Source organism: Bos mutus, chromosome 1, assembly GCF_027580195.1.
Source record: "Bos mutus isolate GX-2022 chromosome 1, NWIPB_WYAK_1.1, whole genome shotgun sequence".
NCBI classification, from domain to species: domain Eukaryota; kingdom Metazoa; phylum Chordata; class Mammalia; order Artiodactyla; family Bovidae; genus Bos; species Bos mutus.
The window spans coordinates 81,977,621-82,002,544 of record NC_091617.1 but is presented as its reverse complement, the minus strand read 5'-3'; the positions used below and the strand labels follow the sequence as shown (position 1 = coordinate 82,002,544).

The window sequence follows — 24,924 nt, the reverse complement described above, 5'->3', positions numbered from 1 at the left end:
CTGTAAGACATATGCTGCATTGTGATTATGGCAAAAGACATAAGTGCAAAATTGTAAAGATATAGTAATATGTGATTCAGCTATGTTGTGAAAATTTGGAGTGAGTTCATTTTTTTTTATAATTTTATTTATTTATGGCTGCACTGGATCTTCACTGCTGTGCATGGGCTTTCTCTAGTGGTTACTCTCTAGTTCTGTTGCATGGACTTTTCATTGTGGTGGCTTCTCTTGTTGCAGAGCACTAACTCTAGGCACAGGGGCTTCGTCAGTAGTTGTGGCACTTCTCAGCATGTAGAATCTTCCCAGAGCAGGAATTGAACCCGTGTCCCTTGCATTGGCAGGCGGATTTGTTAACTAATGGACCACTTGGGAAGTCCAGAGTGAGTTCTTTAAATTATGATACTCTACTTAAATTCTGATGTTCTGCATCCCTGTCCATGAGATGAAGATTCATTTTCACAGGTAAAGTGAAGTAAAGTTTGTTTGGATTGTTCTGACAATGCATTGAATTTCTTTTGAAAGCCCCTCAAAACCTACTAGTGGGGAATCCATACGTTCTCAGCAGAATAATATGCCTTTCAACAGTTGCGTATCAATGACACTTTTATTCAAGCGGAAACTGTAGGCCTGTGTAGTGAGCTGGACAGGGTCTCCCCTAAAACTTATGTCTACCTGCAACCTCGGAATAGACCTTATTTGAAAATAGGGTCTTTGCAGATGTTAATTAGTTAAATTAAGCTAAGGTCATACTAGATTAGGGTGCAGCCTTACTGGTGTCTTTGTAAGAAGATGACAAATGCACAAGACATATACACGCTTGGGAAGGCCTTGTGAGGAAGCAGAGATAGGACTGGTGTGGCTGCAAGCCAAGGAACACCTAGCATTGCTAGGAGCCACAAGAAGATGTAAGAGGCAAGGAAGGATTCTTCCTTAGGGCTTACTGAGGGAGCATGGCCCTGCCTAGATTTTGGACTTCTCACCTCCGGAACTGTGAGAGAGTAAGTTTCTGTTTTTCTTTTTAGTGTTTTTTTTTTTGTTGTTCTTTGTTTGTTTTCTGGCTGCACCCCAAGGCATTAGTTCCTTGACCAGGGATCAAACTTGCTCCTCCTAAAGTGGAAGCAGTGTCCTAACCATTGAACTGCCAGAAAATTATAAGTTAAGTTTGTAAGTTACAAGTTTCTGTTTTAAGCCATCCAGTTTGTGGTACTTTGTTACAGCAGTCCTATGAAACAAATACAATGTTACAAGTATTTCAGGGGTCATCCTTTTACATCTCTCATGATCATGTCTTTCCTTCCTTAAGCTCTCTGGGGACCCTTTGCTCTCACCCTGTCCCTCAAAGAAAGCCTATACCACGAGGGTATTTCTGGGATTCTTCTTTTTAGCAGAGGCTAATAAATCACAAAAGAGAATGAAGCAGATCTGTGTGGATTGACATGGTAAGATCTTTAAGACCTGTCAAAATATCACCAAATAACAAGTGTAGAGTGTGATTTCACATGTGTGAAAAAGTATACACACATACCTATGCACACTTACACACACATACACAGTGTATTTAGATAAGTAAGTACATGTAAAAGAAAGAAATACATACCAAACTGCTGCTGCTGCTACTTCTAAGTCACTTCAGTCGTGTCTGACTCTGTGCGACCCCATAGACGGCAGCCCACCAGGCTCTCCCATCCCTGGGATTCTCCAGGCAAGAACACTGGAGTGGGTTGCCATTTCCTTCTCCAATGCGTGAAAGTGAAGTCGCTCAGTCGTGTCCGACTCTTAGTGACCCCATGGACTGCAGCCTACCAGGCTCCTCCATCCATGGGATTTTCCAGGCAAGAGTACGGGAGTGGGGTGCCGTTGCCTTCTCCACCAAACTGCTAATAATGGTTATCTCTGAGAATGGTACAGGGATCCTGGCAGAATGAACTTCATCTTTTATTCTATATACTTCTGGAGTATATTACATTTGCAATAAAAGAGTTTTAGTGATTTTTTTAAAAAAAAACTTTTGAAACCAATGGTATAGTCCATTTATCAAACATCACACTCTGACCTGAAACAAATCAGTTGACTTAAAAAGAGATTCGTGGTTAAGAGCATGGAGTTTAGATTCAAAGCAAGAATCTTCCTTCTCCTTGATGTGTGACCTTTTTAGGTATGTTATTAAGTTTCTCCCATCTGGACAATGATATTGGTAGACTCTATCTTACTGAGTCATCATGAGGATTGAGTAAGTTAACATTCATAAAGTGCTTTGGTAGTGCTAGATAATAGAATTGTTAGCTCTTATGCAGAAAAGCATAAAGAAGTTAAAAGTAACCTCATTATTAGATACATTGATTAACATTTTGTTGCATGTCCTTTCAATCTTTTTTTTAACCTATGCTTTTATACTTTTTTGCTTCACAAAAATGAGATTTTATAATTATTTTTCTCTCCCACTTAACTCTATATGGAGACCATTTCCTGATAGTATTAACTCTTTTCCATCATTTGTAAATGATGGAATGTTTGGATGTGTGTATGTATGTTTGATTTATTTAACAAGACCTCTACCTTTGGACACTGAATCCCCTCCCATTTTGTTATTATAGATGGTGCTGAGATGAACATATGGTATAGGAGAAAAACGGCCCAAATATTTTGTAGCTCTTCCAATCAAGAAGTAGACTCTTCTTCTCCATCCCTAAATCTGGGCATGATCATTTGACTTGCTTTTCTCAGTGGGGACCTTGGCAAATTTGATGCCAGTAGAGTCTTGAAAAGTGTTTATGTACTGGAGCTTGCACGTTTTTGGTTGCTAGGAATTCTGATACCACCATATGAAGAAGCCTGGGCTAGCCTGGTGAAGGAGAGACCACATAGAGACTGGGCCCAGTCATCTCAGCTGAGGCCCAAACATGTAAATGAGGTCATTCAGCTAGGCCATTCAGCTCCTGGTGAGCTGACCCAGACCTGAAGAACCACGCAATCAACCTACTGAACATGAAAAGTAATAAATGTTTGCTATTTTAATCCATTAAGTTTGGGCAGTCTGTTATTCATTCAAAGCTAATTGATACAAACATGCTATAGATAACATGCTTATTCCTAGAACAATTTCCTAGAATTCGACTTTCTAGGTAAAAAATTATGTACACATACCTGTTGATTCATATTGCCAAAAAGACTGTGTCAGTTTATAAGCCACCAGCAAGACTGTGTCAGTTTATAAGCCACCAGCAATATATGAAGATGCTCACTTTCCCCATCTTTGTCAACATTGAGTACTAATGTGTGTGTTATCTTCATGACTATATGGTTCTTATAAGTTAACACATAAAACATTTTCCATTCCTTCTCAATTCACAATCAATTTAGAGAAAAACTGACCTCATAAAATTAAACTTATAGGAAAATAAGAGCAGAAAATAGAAAAATAATAGAATGAGAGAATAAAACAGAGTCAAATATTATAAACACAGAGGAAGTAAAATAGAGTTATATAAAATAGAAGAATCTCCAAGCCTATGATACATAAGGTACTTAACATGTAGTCAGGAATAGTTGTGAATCTGATAAACTATCTGGGTTATGAAAGAGGCATGGAAAGGAAATATCCATTTAGGCCAAACCTAGTGAAACTGGAAATACTGTATGTAAAGGTACCAGCCTCTTTCTTATGTGGTTGCATTTAATTTTCACAGCAATACACTGAGTAGAAACGATCCCACCTTGATGAAGAAGAATGAAAGGTCAGAGCTTTCAAATAAAGATTATATACCTGATAAAGAATGGAGCCCAGATTTGAATCCAGGTCTGTTTGGCTTGAAAACTATGTGCTTCCTCTTATTCATCCAGAGAAGATGTAGCAGAAGACTAGCAACTAATGTTGGGAGGAAGTATGTCCTCCTTTTGATTCATATTGCCAAACTGCTCTCCAAAGAGGAGTCAGATTGCCTGGCTTTGAATTTGAATTTCAGCTCTACTACTCACTAGCTGTGTATCTCAGCCTCTCTATGCCTCGGTTTCCTCACCTACAAAATGGCTTCATAAGCCATTTTGTGTGCCATGAAGATAAATGAGTGTGTTGATGTAAAAATACCTGGAACAGTGGCTGGCCATGGCACAGTGCTATATAAGCTTGCTACTTACAGTATGGTATTACAACAGCCATAGGACTATTTCTATGAGTCTGTTGCTGGAAAGTCCTTATAAAGAAGTTTGCTTCTACTCACATGGCCATGTCATGGTGGGATTTTCTATATGACAGGACTGACCCTGTGGCCATGTTTCCCTCCATCCAGGCTTGGGGGAAGTGGGAGAGGTCAGCAATGTGATGCCACATAGTCAACTTATTGAACATAAACTCCAGAGATTTGTCCCGTGTGGACAGGAGAAGGTTGTGCTGCTGCAGACCACAGTGCGGCTGGATGAGAAAGTTCCTTACTCAGGGAACCCTTGATTAACCTGGAACCCATGTTCCCATCTGGGAAACAGAACAGGCTTCCTCCAGCCATACAATTCTCATTTCCACCTATAGGATTTTAATAATAACTACACCAACAATAACAATAGCAGCGAGAGTACCCTTTATGTGCCAGAAATTGTCCTAAGAATTTTACAAGTATTGTTTCATTTAATTCTCACCACCATCCTTTGAAATAGGTACTATTCTTATTTCCATTTTACCAGAGAGGAAATTGAGCCTGGATCCAGAATCTTTCATCCTAACTATGACACTGTACTGCCTCTTATTTGAGAACATGCAGTTTTGGGGTGAAAAATGCCAAAAGAAAGAAATCCAGCAGTTTCTCAGTCATACATCATTTACCCTTTCTCAGCCACAAGAGCATTTCAAAATTGTTAGAGATGCTCACAGCAAGATGTTTGAGAACTGAGATTAGAGTCAAGACACGGGTGTGGATTTGCTGCCATTCCAAGCCTTCTCAGGTCAAATCCGAGAGAGGTGGGATGAGGATGAGGCACTTTTAAAAAATTTGTGTTTTTTTTTTTTAAAAAAAAAAACGACCACTCTTCAGTGAAGCAGACTGCAACACCACCAGGCCTGATTAAGGAATGACAATATGGAAGGCAGATGGCAGATGCATAGATGCCACACTATTGCCTTTCAGTTAAATATTGCTTGGTGTTTTTTTTTTTTTTTCTTGTAAACCTCCCAAATAAAGTGGTTTGCTTTTCTCAAGTTAGAAGTGTTAGCTCGTCTTTTCTTTAAATATCTGTGCATGGCTGTTTTTTTCCCTGCCGATTTGTCACCATCTGTAACCCTCCCTTTGTGAGATGATCTGATGACAACAATTATCTTGGAGAGTAAAAGTGCAGTCTTGAAGCAGCGTGTAAGGGTGGACTCAGAGGGTGCGCAGTGTGTGTATGCTGCCCAAGCACTGTGTGTGTGTGTGTGTGTGTGTGTGTGTGTGTGTGTCCGGAACCTCAGGGCAGAACACACGTTGTCTCTGGGTGCCTGGTAAGTGTATACCTTTTGTGTGAACATGCAGTCTGTGCGTGGTGTTGTGTGTGTGTGTGTGTTTGTGGACCGTGTGTTGGGCTGAGTGCCTGCCTGTGTACTTTGGGTCTATGTGCTCCCTGTATAGATACAGTGCTGACACCCTGAATGTGGGTCACCTCGGGCGTGCTGCTCTGTGTGTGTTGGCTGAAGAGGGGCAGTGCGGACAGCTGGGGGAAGACGTTCCCCTGAGAGCGTAATTTCTCAAAGGTGTTTGAAGGGGAAGGGGAGGGCCTGCAATTTCGGGGATTGAGCAGGGTTTTCGGTCTGGGTCAAAGAAATGTAAATTAAGGGAGGCTTGCAAGAGGGTGTTGCTGGGATGCGGTGCTGACCACAAAGCGGGGAGGGAGACTCGGAGCTTCTGGAGGGCGGGTGGCTCTGGCTGGGTGCAGCTCTGTGGGGCGGGCCGCGGGAGCCAGGACCGGGCGCCCGACTGATGGCGGGGCGCGGCCGGCGCGCTCCTCCCCTCCCCCACCCCTACCCGGAGCGCCGCGCCGCGGGGGGAGGGGGGCGCCGGCAGGCGGGGGCGGTGGCGATGGCGGCGGCGGCGGCGGCGGCGGCGGCGGCGGCGGCGGCGGCGGGGGGGCCGGCCCCGGGCCGAGGCCACGGCCTGGGCGACAGCCAGCCGCCGGGAGCCCTAAGGTGCCGCCGGCCCCGACTCCAGCATGAGCGTCGCGCTGCAGGAGCTGGGCGGCGGCGGCAACGTGAGCGCGGGCCCCGGGCTCCGGGGGAGAGGACCAGGGGTGGAAGGAGCGGAGGGGCCCGCGGCGTTGGGAAGCGGCTCCGGCTCACGGACTAACTTGACGGGCGGGTGTCGGAGGGACCCAGGCTGGCTGGAGGGAAGGGGCCCCGCACTTGAGGCAGGAGGGGCCCGGCCGGGCGAGGGGCGCCGGGGCAGGGCCGTGGGCGCGCAGCCCTCTCTGCCTGACCTGGGTCGGCGCCCCGACTGTCTGGCAGATGGTGGAGTACAAACGCGCCACGCTGCGGGATGAAGACGCTCCCGAGACCCCCGTAGAGGGCGGGGCCTCCCCGGACGCCGTGGAGGTGGGCAAGGGGGTCTTCCCTGTCTCACCAGGCCCCCCAGCCCTGGCATGACGCCCGGCACACCCAGGAGCTCTCTGGGTTGCCCTGGAGGGTCACTTGCCCCCACCTCAGCTCCGTCTCTGGCCTCTGCGCTAGGACTATGGGTGAGGCGACTCTAAGCCATGACGTTGCACAAAACAGGCTCAGGGCTCAACTCAGCCTGCCTCGTTGCCCCTGTGCCCCAAGTTAACCCTGTTAGCAGTCTTTGCTCCATGGCTCTGGAAACGGCCTGGGCCTTCACCCTCCAGGAGGACTTCTGTCGTCCGGTCGCCCACCTGAAGCTTGCTACTCCAGGTCCTCCTCTGTTCCCCAGGCGGGATTCCGGAAGAGGACCAGTCGCCTCTTGGGGTTGCACACCCAGCTGGAGCTGGTCTTGGCTGGTGTCTCTCTACTGCTGGCTGCCCTGCTTCTGGGTTGCTTGGTGGCCCTGGGGGTCCAGTACCACAGAGGTAGGTACTCCCACTCCTGTCACTAGCCCTCCTAGCTGTGGGGACTCTGGAGGCTGATGGCGGGAGACCTCAGCCGGCTGTCCTCTGGCCTCCCAACCTCCCTGTTGGGAGGGAGGGCCTCATGGCCTGTCGCAAAGCATTTGCCTCTCCCAGACCAACTGACGGTCCCCTACCCTCCCCACACCCCACCCCTCATGTCCCCTGCCGCAGACCCATCCCATAGCACTTGCCTCACAGAGGCCTGCATTCGAGTGGCTGGAAAAATCCTGGAGTCCCTGGACCGTGGAGTGAGCCCCTGTGAGGACTTCTATCAGTTCTCCTGCGGAGGCTGGATTCGGAGAAACCCTCTACCTGATGGGCGTTCTCGCTGGAACACCTTCAACAGTCTCTGGGACCAGAATCAAGCCATCCTGAAGCACCTGCTTGGTGAGTGGGCCTACCAGGGAAGCGTTGTATCACGTACGTGCTTCGTGCCAGCACAGGGCTCGGCATTTAGTAGGTACTCAATAAATGTCCAGGAATGAATAAGGGGATGACTGCCAGCCCTCCTGGGATAGGGATGCAGACACTGGGGGCTCCTGAATGGTGAAGTTGGGTTGAGGGAGCAGATCTCTGAGGACAGTGAAGGAACTCTCTGAGCACTGAAGCATCGCTGAGGGGTTGTAGACACCAGGGAATCTGTTGGGCTTCGAGATCTTTCAGAGTCTCCCTGGACAAGGGATAGGAAGCTCTGCTCTGCTGTGGTTGACAGTCTTCCCATGTCTACATTAGGAGCAGTGCCCCCTTGAGAAGACAAGGAGAGGGATCAAGCACGGATCCAGACCCCTCTCAGCAGTTAGCATGGTTGCCATCCAGACCTGTGTTCTCTCTGACAGAAAACACCACCTTCAACTCCAGCAGTGAAGCTGAACGGAAGACGCAGCGCTTCTACCTCTCCTGCTTACAGGTGGAGCGCATCGAGGAGCTGGGTGCCCAGCCACTGCGAGACCTCATTGACAAAGTAGGCTCCTGGGGTAGGCTGTGAGTGGGGGAGCAAGACAGGCCTTGGGAGAGGATGTGGCCCCAGAGAGCTTCGGGGGCCTTGTGCCAGAGGTGCCACCATGGTCTCCACTCAGATTGGTGGCTGGAACGTTACGGGGCCCTGGGACCAGGACAACTTCATGGAGGTGCTGAAGGCAGTGGCAGGGACGTATAGGGCCACCCCCTTCTTTACTGTCTACGTCAGTGCCGACTCTAAGAGTTCCAACAGCAATATTATCCAGGTACTGGGCTGGGAAAGGGTGGGGAGGGACTTATGGACTATTTGCTGAGGCCACACTCCCTTCCCCTGTGATGGGCTGGCTGGGGTGGCCTCCCTGCACAAGAGTCCAGATTTCAGGGGGAGGGCTCACTGCTTATCTTACTATTGCAGGTGGACCAGTCTGGGCTCTTTCTACCCTCTCGAGATTACTACCTAAACAGGACCGCCAATGAGAAAGTAAGGAGGATTCTCAGAATATCCACCCGACACCCTTGTGGAGTTGGGCTGATCCCTGTTTACTTTTCCCTTTGCTCAGGGTCAGAGTGGGGAAGGTGAGCCCATCCTGTCTCCCAGCCAACCCCCTTTCTTTTTTTTTTTTCTTTTCTTTTAATTTATTTATTTTTGGCTCCACTGTGTGGGCATGCAAGATCTTAGTTCCCCAACCAGGGACTGAACTTGTGCCCACTCCCCTCAATACCCTGACTCCCCCAACACCCCCACCCCACCCCGTGCAGTGGAAGCTCAGAGTGTTGACAATTGGACTGCCAGGGAAGTCCCCCCTTCCTCCTTCTTTCTCTCTTCATTCTCCTCTCCCTGCATTCTTCCCTCGCTCCTTTCTACCTTTTCCTTCCTCCTTTCTTCTTCTCTTCTTTCCTTCTTTCCTTTCTCTTAGTTTTCCAGGAAAACACTTATAGGTACCCATTGTGAGGTGTATACTTCAAAGCCTCTGTCACAGGATGCTTTCAGTGCAGATGGGTTCATGGGCCTGGATAGCTGAGAGCAAGGCTCACAAGAGGGGCCTCTAGGGCTCAGGCGAGATCCAGCAGCTGGAGAAGTTTTCCTCAGGAGGTTGCATTTGAGCCAGGCCCTGCAGAATATCTCGGGCTGGGTGGGGCATGCCGAGTTTAAACAAAAGTGTTAAAGAAGGAAAATCTAAGGTGTGTTTGAACAACAGGAAGGGGTCCAGTTTGGCAAAGTGTAGAGCTCAAAGCAGATGAGAGGGTGGAAAGGTGGGTAGGGACTAGTTATTGAGGGGACCTGCAATGCTACACTGAGTTTACTGTATAGGCCCCAGAGAGCCACTGCATGCTCTGGGGCAAACCAGGACTGCCCCAGTGAGCAGTGCTTTGGGAAGGCAGTTTGGCTGGGTGTGAAAAGTAGATGCAAGAGAGGGAGTCTGGAGATCAGTTACTCAAAAGTGTCTGCAGTACTCCAGGCTCTGAGTCTCTGAGGACCCAAATGGAGGAAGTGGCAGAAGGAAAATCAGGAAGGGGAAGATGCAAAAGACATGCGTGTGTGCTAAGTGGCTTCAGTCATGTCTGACTCTTTGTGACCTGGTGGACTGTAGCCCACCAGACTCCTCTGTTCATGGGATTCCCCAGGCAAGAATAGTGGAGTGCGTAGCCATTTCCTTCTCTAGGGGATCTTCCCAACCAAGGGATGGAACCCTTAGTCTCCTGAATTGGCAGGCAGGTTCTTTACCACTAGTGCCACCTGGGAAGCCCCACAAGAGACATAATTAAGTCCAAGTCATGAATTGTTAATGCCTGGATGTTAGAAGAGAGGAGATGAAAGAGGAAGAGATAAAGATAGTTGAGGCTGTGTGCCAGAATGATGGTGGGATTGAGTGGTCCTTAGAGAATCTGGGGTATTTACAGGGACAGCCAGTTTCAAGCACATTGTGGGTTGGGTGTTGCTATCACAGGAAAAGACAGACTTTGAAGTTAGACCTTGATTTTAATCCCAGCTTGGCAGCTTGGTGCAAGTTGATGAAGGTCTCTGAGGCTGTTTCTTCATTTGAAAAATGGGGATCATAGCATCTACTTCATTGCATGCTTGGGGACAGCAGGAGGGTGCAGGTATATGATTCTGTATGTGGCAGACACTCGAAGTGGGAGTTGCCTGTTTCAGCGATGTGAGTGTGAGGGAGCTGGGCACCATCTCTCTGGAGAGGTCAGCAGGCAAATATGAAAGTTGAGTGGGGTTCTGAAGAGAGTACAGGCCTGGAGGGAGCCAAAGGCTTGAGGGGCCTCTCCTTAAAAGCCTAGACAAAGGCTTAGGAGAAGTGAGAGAGAGGCAAGACTGAGACTAGAAAGAAGGAGATCCTTGTATTTCAAGAGGTGGAGGGAGGAAGAGAGACTTCTGTGGAGCAAGGCAACCAGGAAGGGCTTTGTGCTTCTTCCATTCACCCCCAAACATTACCAAGCATCCCTCAGACAGACCCTCCACTAGCATGTGGTGAACAAGACACTGCCATTCAGTGGAGAAGGCAGGAAACAGGACACATGCAGCTGTCCTGTGAACAGTTGCTGTTAGAGGAGAAGTGTGGCAATCCGAGAGTCCTTTAACAGAGAGCCAGCCTGGTCCTAGGGTGAGGGTAGGCTGTGGAGAAGAGAGAGAGAATCTAGGCAAAGGAAACGGCTGATGCAAAAGCTCTGAGAGGGGACAGGGTATGTCTTGTTGACAGATTAGAGAGGGGAGTGGGAGGGGAGAGTGGACCAAGTCCTTCTGGACAGGTTGGTAGAGTCCTGTTATACATAAACACTATGGGTCAAGTTTAGCACTGATCCCAAAAGAAATGGAAAGAGAATCTCAAAAGTGGGGAGTGGTGTGGAACAGATTTGTGGTTTTCACGTCACCTGAGTCAGGGGAGGAAGGAATTTTGAGAATTCAGGAGAGAACCACATGGTCGACTCAGCTTTTAGTGTGTTACCAGTTTTCTTGAGTAGGAAGTCTGTGATTACATCTTGGGGAAGCTGCAGCGCCAGAGGTTTCTTATCCTATCTTATCTGCAGAGTTCAGGAAAGTCTCAAAAGTAAGTCTTGGGACTTCCCTGGTGATCCAGTGTTTAGGACTCCATGCTTCCAATGCCAGTGGCCCAGATAAGATCTTGAAAGCTGCATGGTGTAGCCAATAAATAAATAAATAAAAGTAAGTCTTAAGCAGAAAGTAAGGAGGTAGGGAGAGAGGGGTGAGTTGGGGAGGGGTTGGCAAGATCACTGGTTGAACCAAACATCCCCCTTAGTAGCTAGGATGACTGGAATTGGTACTCAGACTTCTTCTGACATCAGCAGCAAGGAAGAGGGGAAGTGGGAAAAGGGAGATACTTCGAAGTGCAGAGAATGGAAGAAGAGATGGCCTTTGGCAGTTAAAGGAGCCCAGGGTGGGGCAAAAGTGAAAGTGGTCCCTGGGAGGTCCATAGGAAGTCAGTGCTGAGCAGGGCTGAGGGTCTGTGTACAGGATTTCATCCATCAGTCAACAATATTTATTGAGCACCTACGATGTGCTAGATGCTGTGCTAGAGCCTGAGAACACAGTGGAGAACAGAGCACACAGCCCCTGCTCCTGTGCAGCTCAAGTGGCAGCTGGGGCTAGGCGACATGAGTTTGTTCTGAGCCCAGGCAGTGCTGGGGCTGTGGCCCTGGAGTCATGGAGCCTGGGCCACATTTGGACTCTGCCATCTGCTCGTTGATGGTATGAATCAAGAAGTCATGTTGTCTGTAAAACGGAACCTAGTACTCACTTTATGGGGTTGCCTGGGCTCTGGTGGCAGGGGAGGTGGGAGATATATGTAAAGCCCCAGCAGAGAATTTGATACATGTACATACATGGAGTCACTACATATTTTTTCTCTGTGTTTTTTTCCCCCTTCGAGGCCAGAAGGGAAGGCAGCAAGTCTGAAGTCTGGCAGGATGGGAGGTAGAAGGGAATGAAAGCCAAATGTAGACCAAATTCCTCCATGGGGCCCACCCAGCTGTTAAGTGAAGGCACATGGTCACTGATGGGCTGGGAAAAGTAGAAGGGCTTCAGGAAATGAGAAGGGCAGAGGGATATGGGAAGCAGGGCCACCCACTGGACAGAGCCTATTCTGTGCTAGGCCCTTTTCCAGGCCTTTGGGATACAGTGGGAAATACTCCTCTGTAACCTGGAATGGTGCTCTCCTGGAATTTACCTTTTCCTTGGGTAAACAGATGATGAGCAAGGGCACAAATAAATAAAAAAAGATCCTAGCAGATGGTGATAAGCAGTATGGCAGAAACGATGAGGGTAATCTCAGAGAGCTTATTTGAGGAAGATCCACAGAAGAAACGGTGCACAGGGGCAGCAGCTGGAACAGTCCTCTCGGCCTGCAGGACTTGTTGCTGGGCTCTGAGGATGACTTGGGGCCCCGACAGGTGCTTACTGCCTACCTGGACTACATGGAGGAGCTGGGGATGCTGCTGGGCGGACAGCCAACCTCCACTCGGGAGCAGATGCGGCAGGTGCTGGAGCTGGAGATACAACTGGCCAACATCACGGTGCCCCAGGACCAGCGGCGGGATGAGGAGAAGATCTACCACAAGATGAGCATCGCGGAGCTGCAGGTGGGGCAGGCAAGGAACTGACACCACTGGAAGGGGTCAGCCCCCAGCCCAGGCCACCCAGCTCCCCTTTGTGCTGTCTGCCTGAGACAGACAGTCCTCTCCTTGTTTCCCTGCTGTTTCTGAGCTTCCCGGCTGTACCATTGCTATCCTGGAAAGAAAAATAGTGTCCATTTTAGGGCACCCCCACTGGGCCATCCTTTGGTCCCTTTTATGTTGCCTGGGGTTGCATAGAGGGATTATGTTAAAAATCTGTAACAACTTGTACAAGATGCCCACAAAACAGTCAGAAGAGAAATGGAAGCATCCCCTGGAAGGCCCTTACTGCACCAGGTATCAACCTCTTAGTCTTTGGATTCTGGAGAAGTTGGGTAAGGGGGATTCTGGAGGAGAGGCCAGGTATGTAGGGACCCTGCATGGTGTCTGGGGAGTTGATCCAACTGTTTGAAAAATATTTGAAAATCTGTAGCCCAACTAACGGAGAAGGCAATGGCAACCCACTCCAGTACTCTTGCCTGGAAAATCTCATGGACAGAGGAGCCTGGTAGGCTGCAGTCCATGGGGTCGCTAAGAGTCAGGCACGACTAAGTGACTTCACTTTCACTTTTCACTTTCATGCATTGGAGAAGGAAATGGCAACCCACTCCAGTATTCTTGCCTGGAGAATCCCAGGGACAGAGGAGCCTAGTGGGCTGCCGTCTATGGGGTCGCACAGAGTCAGACACGACTGAAGTGACTTAGCAGCAGCAGCAGCCCAACTAAATACCAGAGATGGTTGTTTTCCATGTATAGTAAGTGACAGGGTTCCCAGATTGAAGCACACTTAGGCCTAAAAATGGGTTTACTTTAGGAAGGGGCCATCAAGCAGCTGGTAGCTGTTGCTGTGGTGATGGAAAGGGCTCCCAGCTCCAGTGTACCAGTAGGGGAGGGGTCTGCTGAAAGCCAAGGGGCAGGGAGGCTTGAGACTTTTTGCTCACAGGCCCTGGCACCCTCCATGGATTGGCTGGAGTTTCTGTCCTTCTTGCTGTCACCGCTGGAGCTGGGTGATTCTGAGCCTGTGGTGGTGTATGGGACGGATTATTTGCAGCAGGTGTCGGAACTCATCAACCGCACAGAGCCAAGGTTGCGGGGAGCCCACAGTGTCTGGGGTGGGGTTCAGGGCTCTGTGCAGGCTATTCTCCTAGGCTGGGGCTTCAGGGGGCCCACTGTGGTCTCTGTTCCCATACCTTGCTCCACCCCAACTTTTACAGGCAGGTGTGTGGTCCCAGGATCAGAGAGAGGGATTCTGGGAGAACGCCCATGAATGACTCTAAGGGATTCCTGTTATCTGCATGTTGGTAGAGCTGGTTTTGTGGGGGTGGAAATGGTTCCTGCCTTTATCTTATGTTCTGGTCACTTATATACCAGTGTCCTGAACAATTATCTGATCTGGAACCTGGTACAGAAGACAACTTCAAGCCTGGACCACCGCTTTGAGTCTGCACAAGAAAAGCTGCTGGAGACCCTCTATGGCACCAAGAAGGTGGGTTTTCTAACTCTGCTCTCACCTTCCAATCCAGTCAGGCTGATGCTTCACAGCCCCTGTGTGTCAGATACCATTTAATTTACATGTGGAGCACATGACTGAGATTCAAGCTAACTTAGCTTCCAGTCCAAACTCCTCCATTTTTTGGCCCATGGGACCTTGAGCATATCTCCACCACCATTTTGTCTCTTCATTTCTGGGTTGGAGAAACAGAAACTTCTTGTGGGGTTGTTATGAGGACTGAATTCACATAAGTGAAGTACTTACCAGTACACGCTATGTGTAGGCACTCAACTTTGATAATGAGAGTGAAGAAGAAAATGAATAAGTGCCGTTCTCAGTTTCAAGAAGCCCTGTTAAGTGGGGGAAGGAGATACATAAACAGACATTATATTCTGAGGTGCTCACGCTGAATGAAAGACCTTCTTTGTGATGTAGGACAGAGGTGGGGTAGCACGTTTTACCTGGGCGTGGAGTAATGGAAGGGAGAAGGGCATTCCGGGCTGAAGGAGTAGGATGTGCAGATCCCAGAGGCCAGGAGGAGTGTGGTGGTGTTGCCTGTGTTCTGGCATGACTTTGAGGAGAGGGCACCCGAGAGGCTGAGGCTGGTGAGGCTGGCCTGGGGTGATCCATAGAGGGACCTGAATGCTGTGCCTAGGGAGCCTGGCCTTTCTTTCAGGGATGGAGAACCTGGGACAGTTTTAAGCAGGGGTGTAACTGGTTGGATTTATATATTAGGTCATCTTTCTGCAGCTAAATGGAAGACAGATGGTGGGGAGTGACAGGGGAGGGGGATGAGAATGGAGTTGGACTGTCTAGTTAGGAGGCCACTGAAATCTTCAGACAAGAGATGATAGTGTTATAGGGCAGGGAAGTGGCAAAGGGTGGATGGAGGAGATGATTAAGAAGCAGAGTTATTAGAATCTGGTGATAGACTGAATGTGGAGCTCGGGAGATGCAGGAACCTGTGACTCCCAGGTTTCTGGCATGTGGGACTGACTGGATGTAAGACTGAGAGTTACAGCTGGGTAAGAAACATCTGGACCCCAGTGGGCCTCTGAGAAACCAAGAGGAGGAGAGTGCTGAGAACAGAGTGGGCAGCGTACATGTGCCTCCTGAGGTTTCACTGCTGGGGTTCGCATGCTTTGCAGTGTTGCTCTTCATTTTCCCTGGAGTCTGAGGGAGAGATGGCACCCCAAACCCAGGGCTCTGATGTGCAGAGCTGAGAGGGGCTGGCCCCAGAGACAGAGAAAGACCCTCAGACTGGAGGACAGAGCCATCTCTAGGGACCCGCTCTTTCCCCTTCCAGTCCTGTACACCGAGGTGGCAGACCTGCATCTCCAACACCGACGACGCTCTTGGCTTTGCTCTGGGCTCCCTCTTTGTGAAGGCCACATTTGACCGGCAGAGCAAGGAAATTGTGAGTCTTCAAGGTCCTTCCAACACTACCCTTCATTTTAGTTAAAATTCACTGCCTCTATTTGTATGTACATAAAGGGAAAAAAGGCTTCCCAGGTGGCTCAGTGATAAAGAATCTACCTGCCAATACAGGAGATGCAGGTTTGATCCGTGGGTCAGAAAGATCCCCTGGCGAAGGAAGTAGCAATCTACTCCATTATTCTTGCTTGAGAAATCCCATGCACAGAGGAGTCTGGCGGGTGTCCATGAGATCACAAAGAGTTGGATACGACTTCAGGACTAAACAACAACAGGGAAAAAACTGGGAGGGAATTTATGGTGATTACTTTCGGTGGTTGGGGTTATGAGGGATTTTTTTTTTCTTTTATAAGTTTTCTGTATTTTCCAAGTTTTCTACAATGAGTTATGTTACCTATATAATTAGAAAAATAATATTTATTTATAAGGAGATGATGTTTGTGCTTCAGATACTACCTACAAGGATATAAGTGGCAGTGTTGCTTATAATAGGCAAAAATGTATCCTTTGTCCCTGGTCCACCCTAGTGCCCCATCCCTGTTCTTCCAGATTCTTGAAATAAGGCTGAGCATCTGGAGAGGGTGAAAAAGAAACATGATTTGTCTTTTATTACCTACAAAGATGTAAGTGGCAGTGTTTATAATAGGCAAAAATGACAGCAGCTTAAATGTCCAATATAGAGGACAGGAAGAACAAATTGTGACTAGGGTGGATTATAAGGCAGCATTAAACTGATGATTGTTAAGTGAAAAAAAAGGTTTTTTATATATATATATATATGTTGCACAACATAATTCTATATTATATATGAATATCCCATCAGGGAAAGACATTAGAAATAGGTAATCAAAATGTTAGAGTTATCTCTGAGTGATAGGATTGTTTTGTTTTTTTTTTGGCCGTGCCGTGTCACGCAGGACGACCAGGGATCAAAACCTTGCCCTCTGCATTGGGAGTCCAGAGTCTTAACCACTTAGGCTGCCAGAGAAGTCCCTGAGGGATAGGGTTTTTAAATGATCTATTTTCTTCGACTCCTTTCAGTTTTCCAGTTTTCTGCTATTAATGCCTGCCTTTTATAATCAGATAAAAATCAAAGCACTATATTAAATTATAATGTTAATTCAGTTAACTTATTAGTTTTTTTGATTCATTTGGAAAAAAACCATGACAGTCCCAGTGCTTTCACGAATCACGTGTCTTTCTCATCCTCTCCGGATGCTCAACCTTATTTCAAGAGTCTGGAAGGACAGGAATGGGGCACCAGGGTGGACAGGGACAAGGATGCATTAATGTGTGTGGGAGGCTGACTTGTGCACCCTCCCTCCCAGGCAGAGGGGATGATCAGCGAGATCCGAGCCGCCTTTGAGGAGGCTCTGGGACACTTGGTTTGGATGGACCAGAAGACCCGCCAGGCAGCCAAGGAGAAAGTGAGCAGTGGCCAGGGTTGGGGCGCCATCTGGAGGTGAGGATGGAGAATACAGTTTTGGGGGGGTGCCTGGGGAGGGAAATCCTTAACCTGGTCTCTTCAGGCAGATGCCATCTATGATATGATTGGTTTCCCGGACTTCATCCTGGAGCCCAAAGAGCTGGATGATGTTTATGATGGGGTGAGTACCTGCCTGTGAGTACTGAACCTTAGCTCTGTGGAGGTGGGGTGGGGCATAGGGCTCAAGCACTGCAAGGGCAAGAGGTGCTTGCTGGTTCCTTTCAGAGGCAAATGCTGGCTCTGTGCCAGGCTGCAGGCTGGACAGCAGCAGAATGCAGTATTTACAAATAGAGTTTTGCAGTCAAACCTGTTTCTACCCAACTGTAACCTTGGACAAGTTATATAACCTCTCTGGGCCTCAGTTTCTTCATCTGTAAAAGGGGGTCCTGTTAGCACCTACCTGATAAGATTGTTGTGATAATCAAAGGAGACAGTATATAAAAAAATAAAGTACCTGCAAAATAATATTGACAAGTTATTATTTGTTAGCTATTTTACACCCATTTTACAGCTGAAGAAACTGACGCTCAGAAAGCTGCTAACTAGTAGCCAAACTGGGACTATTACCTTCTCTAATGTGTTCTCTCGCTTGTTTTCTACTTCTGACCATTCCCATAGTATGAAGTATCTGAAGATTCCTTCTTCCAGAACATGTTGAATTTGTACAACTTCTCTGCTAAAGTGATGGCTGACCAGCTCCGCAAGCCTCCTAGCCGAGACCAGTAAGAATGGGAGCTGCCGACGCTTGGGGCAGCAGGAGAGGTGGGGGAAGTTTTCAGAGTAGACAGAGGGGGATGGCAAGATGGATCCAAAATGAGGCACCAGGTTCTGGTAGGATGTAGGTCAGGCTGCTGGACATCAGGAGAGTCAGGCTCCGTTTCAGCTTCTCCCTCCCCCAGGTGGAGCATGACCCCGCAGACAGTGAACGCCTACTACCTTCCAACCAAGAATGAAATCGTCTTCCCTGCTGGCATCCTGCAGGCCCCCTTCTACACTTGCAACCACCCCAAGTGTGTCTGAGGCAGGAGGGACTGGGTGCTGGGGCCTGGGCCTGCGGGTGAGCTGGGAGCAGGGCTGGAGGTGAGATCGAGGTGTCCCTCCACCACGCCCTCACTCAACATTCCTCACCTCCCAGGGCCCTGAACTTCGGTGGCATCGGTGTGGTGATGGGCCACGAGTTGACACATGCCTTTGATGACCAAGGTAGAGGTCCACGCAATTGTGTCCTCCAGCCTAGAATTGCTCATGGCTCCTGTAAAACCTTGAGATGTTGGGAGCAGGCCCCATGGACCCTAGCTGGGAGGGGGGGTGTGCAGGGGGAGGGGTCTGTGGATGAGAGGCGATGGGGGCACTGGTGCCCCCAAGGGTTGAGTTCTGGTCTCAGTAGGATGTAAAGGTTCGTTTTCCTCAGGGCGCGAGTATGACAAGGAAGGGAACCTGCGGCCGTGGTGGCAGAATGAGTCGTTGGCAGCCTTCCGGAACCACACGGCCTGCATAGAGGAGCAGTACAGCCAGTACCAGGTCAACGGGGAGAAGCTCAACGGGCGCCAGACACTGGGGGAGAACATTGCCGACAATGGGGGGCTTAAGGCTGCCTACAACGTGAGTGGCCCTCTGAGGGCTAAGGCTCACCTCTTCTGGGGGTGGGGGCAGGGCAGGCCCCAACACGCTTGCCACCCGTGTTCCCAACCCCAGGCTTACAAAGCATGGCTAAGAAAGCATGGGGAGGAGCAGCAGCTGCCAGCTGTGGGACTCACCAACCACCAGCTCTTCTTTGTGGGATTTGCCCAGGTACTGTCCTTCTGGGAGGCCAGGGGTCTGCCCTTCTCCCACTACCTCCCAGGCATGTCATTAGAAGTCTGGGGCATGCAGGAAAAGGGATTGGGAAATGGGGCTGAAGTGGGAGTGTGGAAAGTGGTCTGGGAGGGCCTCATGGTCAGCCTCCTGTGGGGCCCACAAAAGCACGTGAGGAGGCCGGAGGAGGGAGGTTTCAGGAGGCTTTTGCAGATCTCAAAGGGCAGGGGGTAGGGAGCAGGATTGATCTTCATGATGCTCCTGTGAGGTGGCTGTGGAGGAGGAAGCTCGGGGACAGAGTGGCTCGTCCAGGGGTACCCAGGAAGACAGTAAGTGGCAGACTCAGCAAGGTCTCCAGGTACTTTGCACTATGGCAGGCAGTCTCTGGGGCTGGACTTCTTCCCCTCAGACATGTCCATCCTGGGCAGCCCTGTGTCCAGGCAGCTTTGAAAGGCCTTCGAGGAATTTCAGAGGGCAGGCGCCTTCTCCTCCCTTGGTGTTGATAGCAAGGCCTTGGGGCTGAGATGCTGGCTAAGCCCTCTTCTGCGTCCCGAGGCCTCCTGAGCCAAGGGGCTGGGGTGGTGGTGCCATGTGTCCCTGGGATGGCTCTGCTGCAGCTGGGGCAGGGGCCTCGCCCACACTAGACACTCTGTGTCCCCGTGTCTGTCCTGGCCTGCAGGTGTGGTGCTCGGTCCGCACACCCGAGAGCTCTCACGAGGGGCTGGTGACCGACCCCCACAGCCCTGCCCGCTTCCGCGTGTTGGGCACTCTCTCCAACTCCCGTGACTTCCTGCGGCACTTCGGCTGCCCTGTCGGCTCCCCCATGAACTCAGGGCAGCTTTGTGAGGTGTGGTAGACCTGGGTTGGGAGAGAAATGGCCAGCTTGGTTGCCGGAGCCTGGGGTATCTTGCCCAGCCAGGCTCTCTGCTCTGGGGTTGATGGAAGGCACATGCCAGCTGGGCTGTGTCCTGCCCCTCCACACCATAGGTGTGACATGAGTCCTAGTCCCTCCTCGGCCTCCACATCGTGCCTCTGCTTTGGGGGTGCCCCTGCCTCCAGCAGAGTCCCCACCATTCACTGTGATGTTCTTTGCCACCCTGCCTGGAGGAGGCCTGGGCAGGGGCCACCAGCTCCCACAAGAAGGGGTCCACCTCTTTAGGTCCCCAGCTCAGTGGGTTTGGTGGCCACAGGGCCTATTGTGCCTGCTGACCACGCAGGGCCTGACAGATGTGCCTCCCACACATCTCCCCAAGGCTTACTCACTGCTCCCTTGGGCATAGACAGAGCTCCTTTCAGCCCTGCCCCCAGTGGCGACCTTTATTCCATGTTCCTCATGCCACTGCTCCTAATACTGCTGCCAGCCCTCTCTGACGGACCCCCTGTGCTGAGCTCTTAGTGGAAGTCCAACAGCCTTTACAAACCTTCCTGTTGCCTCCCAGGGTCCCTGGGCTCAGCGGGGATGTGTGTACATGTCAGGGATGCTAGGCCCTGCATCTTGGGTTACAAGTCTTAGGGGGTGACTGATTCTCCCTGGACCAAGCAGGAAAGCAGATAGAGTAGGAAGAGTGAAGGATAGAGTCTATTTTTACAGGAAAGGGTGTGGGGAGGGAGTGGTCTTGGCCCTGGAGGACCCTGTGCCAATAAATAGACACGCATCAGTCAGTCTGTCTCTTCCTTCAGTCCTGTTTTCATTTACTCATTCCACCAGTATTTATTGAATACCTGCTGTATGCCAGGTGCTCTTCTAGGCACTCATTTATTCACTCACCAGACACAGGGGACTGAAAATTGAAACCCCAGAGAGACAAAAAGGTAGGATGAGGAGTGGCACAAAGTTGAGCCTGGCGAGTGGAGCATGTTCTCTGCTCACTGGTGGCCATGTCCCATCCCTGGCTGACCTATAGCTGGAAGGGTCTGCCGTGGCCCCCATGGATGCATGTAGCTAGGCCTGACACTGAGTCTGGGTAACAACTTGGCCAGGGTCAGCTTGGAAGGTGGGTGGCCCTTACCCTGCAGTGGAAGGCAGCCCTGGCCAAGGTAGCACTTCACTCCCTGCAGCTCGGAGCACTAGCCTCTGCTTGTGATGAGAAGACATGCGTTTCTCCACGTCCTCAAAGGCTTAGCGTTCCTGAGAGCCCCTCATCCCACCTACACATACTCATCAAGCCCTACCAGGTGCCAGGCACAGAGCCCACAGGTTTGGTGACCACAGAGCCTGCCACCCTTCAGAACAAGTGAGGGAAATGGAGTGTGCATGGAATACCTCTGTATTCCAGGCACTTCTGCTAGGAGACTCATTACTTTCTTCATTCATTCATTTATAAATTTATAGATTTATAAGTATTGAGTTGACCAAAAAAGTTTGTTTGGATTTTTTGTGACATCTTACAGAAAAATTCAAATGAACTTTTTGGTCAACCCAATATATTGATTACCAATAATGTGCCAGCACTGGTGATGCCAAGATGAAGATGATTCCTTCCCTCAGGTGACTCTTCTGTTGGTACTTTCACCTTCATGAACTCATCTGATCCTCACAGCAACATATGCTATATGTGCTCCAGTTTCCATTTTATAGATCTAACCATAATCACTTCACTGCAGTCAGAGACCTGGATTGAAATTGAAGCTCTGACAGCTATATGAGCTTCAGCCTGTCCCCTAACCTCTAAGAGTCTGTTTATCTGTAAAATGAGAACCAGAGTAAAACAGTGGAAAGGGCCCAATCTTAATTCTCTTTATAATGTAGTGTCCCCTAAAGTTTAAGTACAGGTGGGTTTATTAAATTAGGAAGGGTAAGAGTGAAGTTTTGTTAATGATTGATGGGTTCCTGGTCACGTGTCCTGCATGCTGTATCCTGTCCCAACATCAGACTGTCCCCATAAAAAGCTGTCTCTATCAAGTGACTTGGATATATGGCTGCCCGCCAAGGGAAGGAAATCGCTGGCTCCTTGGGGAAAGTGGGCTTGGGAACTCTTAATATCAAGGGAAAGCATGGCTTGAGTCTCTGCCTTGAGAACACAACTCTAGGAGGGGCGGCAGAGTGTACTGGAAAGAGGAGGGCTGTCACATCTGGAAGCCTGGTTCTGGCTCCAGCTCTGCCACCTGCAACTGTGACGCCAGGCACGGTTTATCCCCTCTTCAGATCTCAGTAACCTTGGCAGTCTGTAAAATAAGTGGGTTGGATGAGATGATCTCAGAGGCCTAGATCAGCTTTAGTGTTTCAATAAGTGGCTTCATGGGCTTAGCAAGTTCTAGAACCCAAAGAAAAGAACTGGCTTATGAAGTTTGGATGTTGCACAGAGAATGGGATTTATAATGTCAGTGTCATGATGGAGGAGAGAGGCTTGGTATCATAAAGCCTCGCCCTTCTCTTGACACTTGATTTCAAAGACCAGCTTAGAATATTGACCAGCTGGCCACTGTGGCATTAAAACTCCATATTTGCAAAAGGTCAACATGTCAAATAATGATAATAAGCAGAAGCCCTGATTTACCAAGTCTCTTTTTTGCTTCAGTCTGTACTAAACACTTTAAAAATATCACCTTGTTAAATTCCCACAGCTTACAAGGAGGTTCTATCATTGTCTCTATCTTACAAGTAGAGAAACTAAAGGAAAAAATTATATAACTCCCAATGTCAGCTAAGACACACTGCATTAAAGTCAAATTTAGAATTCAGATGCTCGTAATCACCACCAATTAGTCCTCTAAGTCATGACAGAGTTGAGACTCAAGCATATATATCTCTTCTAGGCAATTTCATCGTGCTTCCAAGTGAGGCTGTTACCAGCAGGTACATTTCCATGGCACCCAGCTCACTCAGGCCAGATACATATGACAGCCAGGTAGTACAGGAAACCTAAGCACATGTTGAAAGTAAGTGAGACAGCACTGTTTGTTGAGCACTCTGCAGGTGCTTGGTTCCAGAGGCAAGGCTAGGTGAACATCAAGTGACAGATGTAACCTTCACCCTTAGTGGCCTGCCAAGCTGACAAATACCCATCTGTAATATGCTTTGGTGTGTTAAAGCAGAAGGAGGAATAAAGGATGGTGCTCCTCAGTGGGTACATGACAGCAGTTATTAGTTAAGGTGCTGGGCCATACCCTACACTGTCCCATGAAAGTTGGACTAATTCCGATGCACAGTACAGTAACATGCCAGACAACATAATTTCATACCTGGAGGTACTCTGGGAATGTCACGTTGGAAGACAGTCGCCCATTAAATAAGCACAGTGTCAGTAGACCTATCCTGACTCACAAGTGGAGACTCCTGAGTTTCTCAGTGCTGAGCTCTGGGCTCCAAAGAGACTCCTCCTAGTGGGCCATTATCATATACAAAGATGACCTGAAGATGAATGCAAAGCCATTCGGTCACTCACTTATTTAACAAATATTTGTCAAGGCCTACCACAAGCCAGATATTAGACTGGGTGCTAGGGGTACAAAGATGAATAAGACATAGTTCCTGTTCTTCTAAGAGCTCAGAGTGGAGTGAGGGAGAGGTAGGTACCAAGCAACATAGGAACACAGGGAAGAAACTGAAAACCTGAAAGAACAGGAAAGGCTTCTTACACAGGTGATACTGAGCTGGAGTACAAAGGATGGGAAAATTTGCTAGCGAAAAACAGTAATGAGCAGGGGACTTCCCTGGTGGTCCAGTGGCTAAGAATCTTCATTCCAATGCAGGGGACACAGGTTCAACCTGTGGTCGGGGAACTAAGATCCCACATGCCGCAAGGCAACTAAGCCTGCATGCCACAACGAAGCCCCAGCGCAGCTGAAAGTAAATAACTGAATACATTTTTAAAATAAAAAATGGTGACGGGTATTCCATATAGAAGGAACAGCAAAGTGAAAAGGCTGATCCAGCTCAAAGGGGCAGAGCATGTTCAGAAATAGTAAAATGTTTAGGCTGATCAGAAGGAGGGAGGCGAAAGGGGCATAATAAAGAGGTTGTAACAGAAGGAAGTTGTAACAGTCATTATGAAAAAGAGGGGATTGTAACAACTCCTTTCAGTTCTGGGGATTAATGGTAGGAAAGGCCACAATGCAATCTGACTTTGAAAAATATCACACAAAGAAAGTAGCAGCTCAGTGGAAACAGTGCAATGGTGTGTCCTGTCTGGAGCATTTCTAGTGTTACAGAAATGATGCTTTGGGTTGCATGATTTTCAGAGCCTCCATAAGAGGTGTAGTTCTACAGCTCAGGCCATAAGTTTGGGGGAAGCATGGCTGGTCAATGGGTGCAATTTGAAGGAAGGTGGTGAGAAGGGAAAGGTGATGGGCCTTGATTGGAGAGCAATTTGGTCACAAGGCTGGGAGTCCGGCCAAATGGTAGGAAGGAGTGCTTCTGAGAGAGCAATTTGACTGAAATGAAGCTTGAGGCAGGTCATCAACGTATCATCAAGCCTTGAGAATAATTGCAGGACATTTGCATTTGGCCAGAGAGGTTTGGGGCTTGAGTGCTTGGAGGTATGGAGCAAGGGGCAGCCCTGCAAATCTGAGGAAGCTGGAAAATGATACTGTTTTTTCTCCAGTTGCCAAGCAACTAGCCAGACACTTTATATACTCTTATTTTATTCTCATAAAAACTTATGAGGGAGATACTTAATTACTCACATTTCATACAAGAAACCAAACAGAGAGATTAGGAAGCTTGCCCAAATATCACAGCTGGTGAAGGGCAGAATTTGGTGTTTGTTCTTTTTTTTAAACTCACAATATACTTTATTCAGTGACCTAAGTCATTGGCTTATTTCCATGTTAGTACATGTTTTTGTGAAAGGCTGTATGTTCTTCCATTATATAGATGCACCATAATTAATGCACTAGTTCCCTATTGTTTTCCATTTTTTGCTTCTGACTGGGTCTTTTTTTTTTTTTTTTAACTTTTTGTTTTATATTGGAATATAGCCGGTGAACAATGTTGAGATAGTTTCAGGTGGATAGCAAAGGGACTCAGCCATATATGGTTTTATTATTTTTTAAAAATATTTATTTTTTTAGGCCATGCCACATGGCATGTGGGAGTCTACTTTCC

At 48.7% G+C, this 24,924-nt stretch overlaps 1 protein-coding gene across 3 annotated transcripts in view; it reads left to right on the top strand.

Annotated features, from left to right (window-relative positions):
• The window catches only part of ECE2 (endothelin converting enzyme 2), a 32,659-nt gene extending 12,113 nt beyond the window's left edge, over positions 1-20,546 (top strand). Inside the window, exons 1-19 of one of the 3 annotated variants that reach the window (XM_070372382.1) lie at positions 5,902-6,207; positions 6,461-6,547; positions 6,900-7,035; positions 7,246-7,461; positions 7,911-8,035; positions 8,151-8,297; positions 8,447-8,512; positions 12,451-12,639; positions 13,616-13,758; positions 14,044-14,158; positions 15,471-15,581; positions 16,927-17,025; positions 17,128-17,205; positions 17,703-17,806; positions 17,984-18,094; positions 18,220-18,287; positions 18,496-18,686; positions 18,780-18,875; positions 19,558-20,546. In XM_070372382.1, the coding sequence (XP_070228483.1) occupies positions 6,169-6,207; positions 6,461-6,547; positions 6,900-7,035; positions 7,246-7,461; positions 7,911-8,035; positions 8,151-8,297; positions 8,447-8,512; positions 12,451-12,639; positions 13,616-13,758; positions 14,044-14,158; positions 15,471-15,581; positions 16,927-17,025; positions 17,128-17,205; positions 17,703-17,806; positions 17,984-18,094; positions 18,220-18,287; positions 18,496-18,686; positions 18,780-18,875; positions 19,558-19,734 (2,298 nt within the window). In that variant the 5' untranslated portion in view covers positions 5,902-6,168 and the 3' untranslated portion in view covers positions 19,735-20,546. Of the gene's footprint in view, positions 1-5,901; positions 6,208-6,460; positions 6,548-6,899; positions 7,036-7,245; positions 7,462-7,910; positions 8,036-8,150; positions 8,298-8,446; positions 8,513-12,450; positions 12,640-13,615; positions 13,759-14,043; positions 14,159-15,470; positions 15,582-16,926; positions 17,026-17,127; positions 17,206-17,702; positions 17,807-17,983; positions 18,095-18,219; positions 18,288-18,495; positions 18,687-18,779; positions 18,876-19,557 lie in introns of those variants that run through there. The other 2 variants (XM_070372408.1, XM_070372390.1) reach the window with 2 other exon arrangements.
• The last annotated feature ends 4,378 nt before the right edge of the window (positions 20,547-24,924 follow it).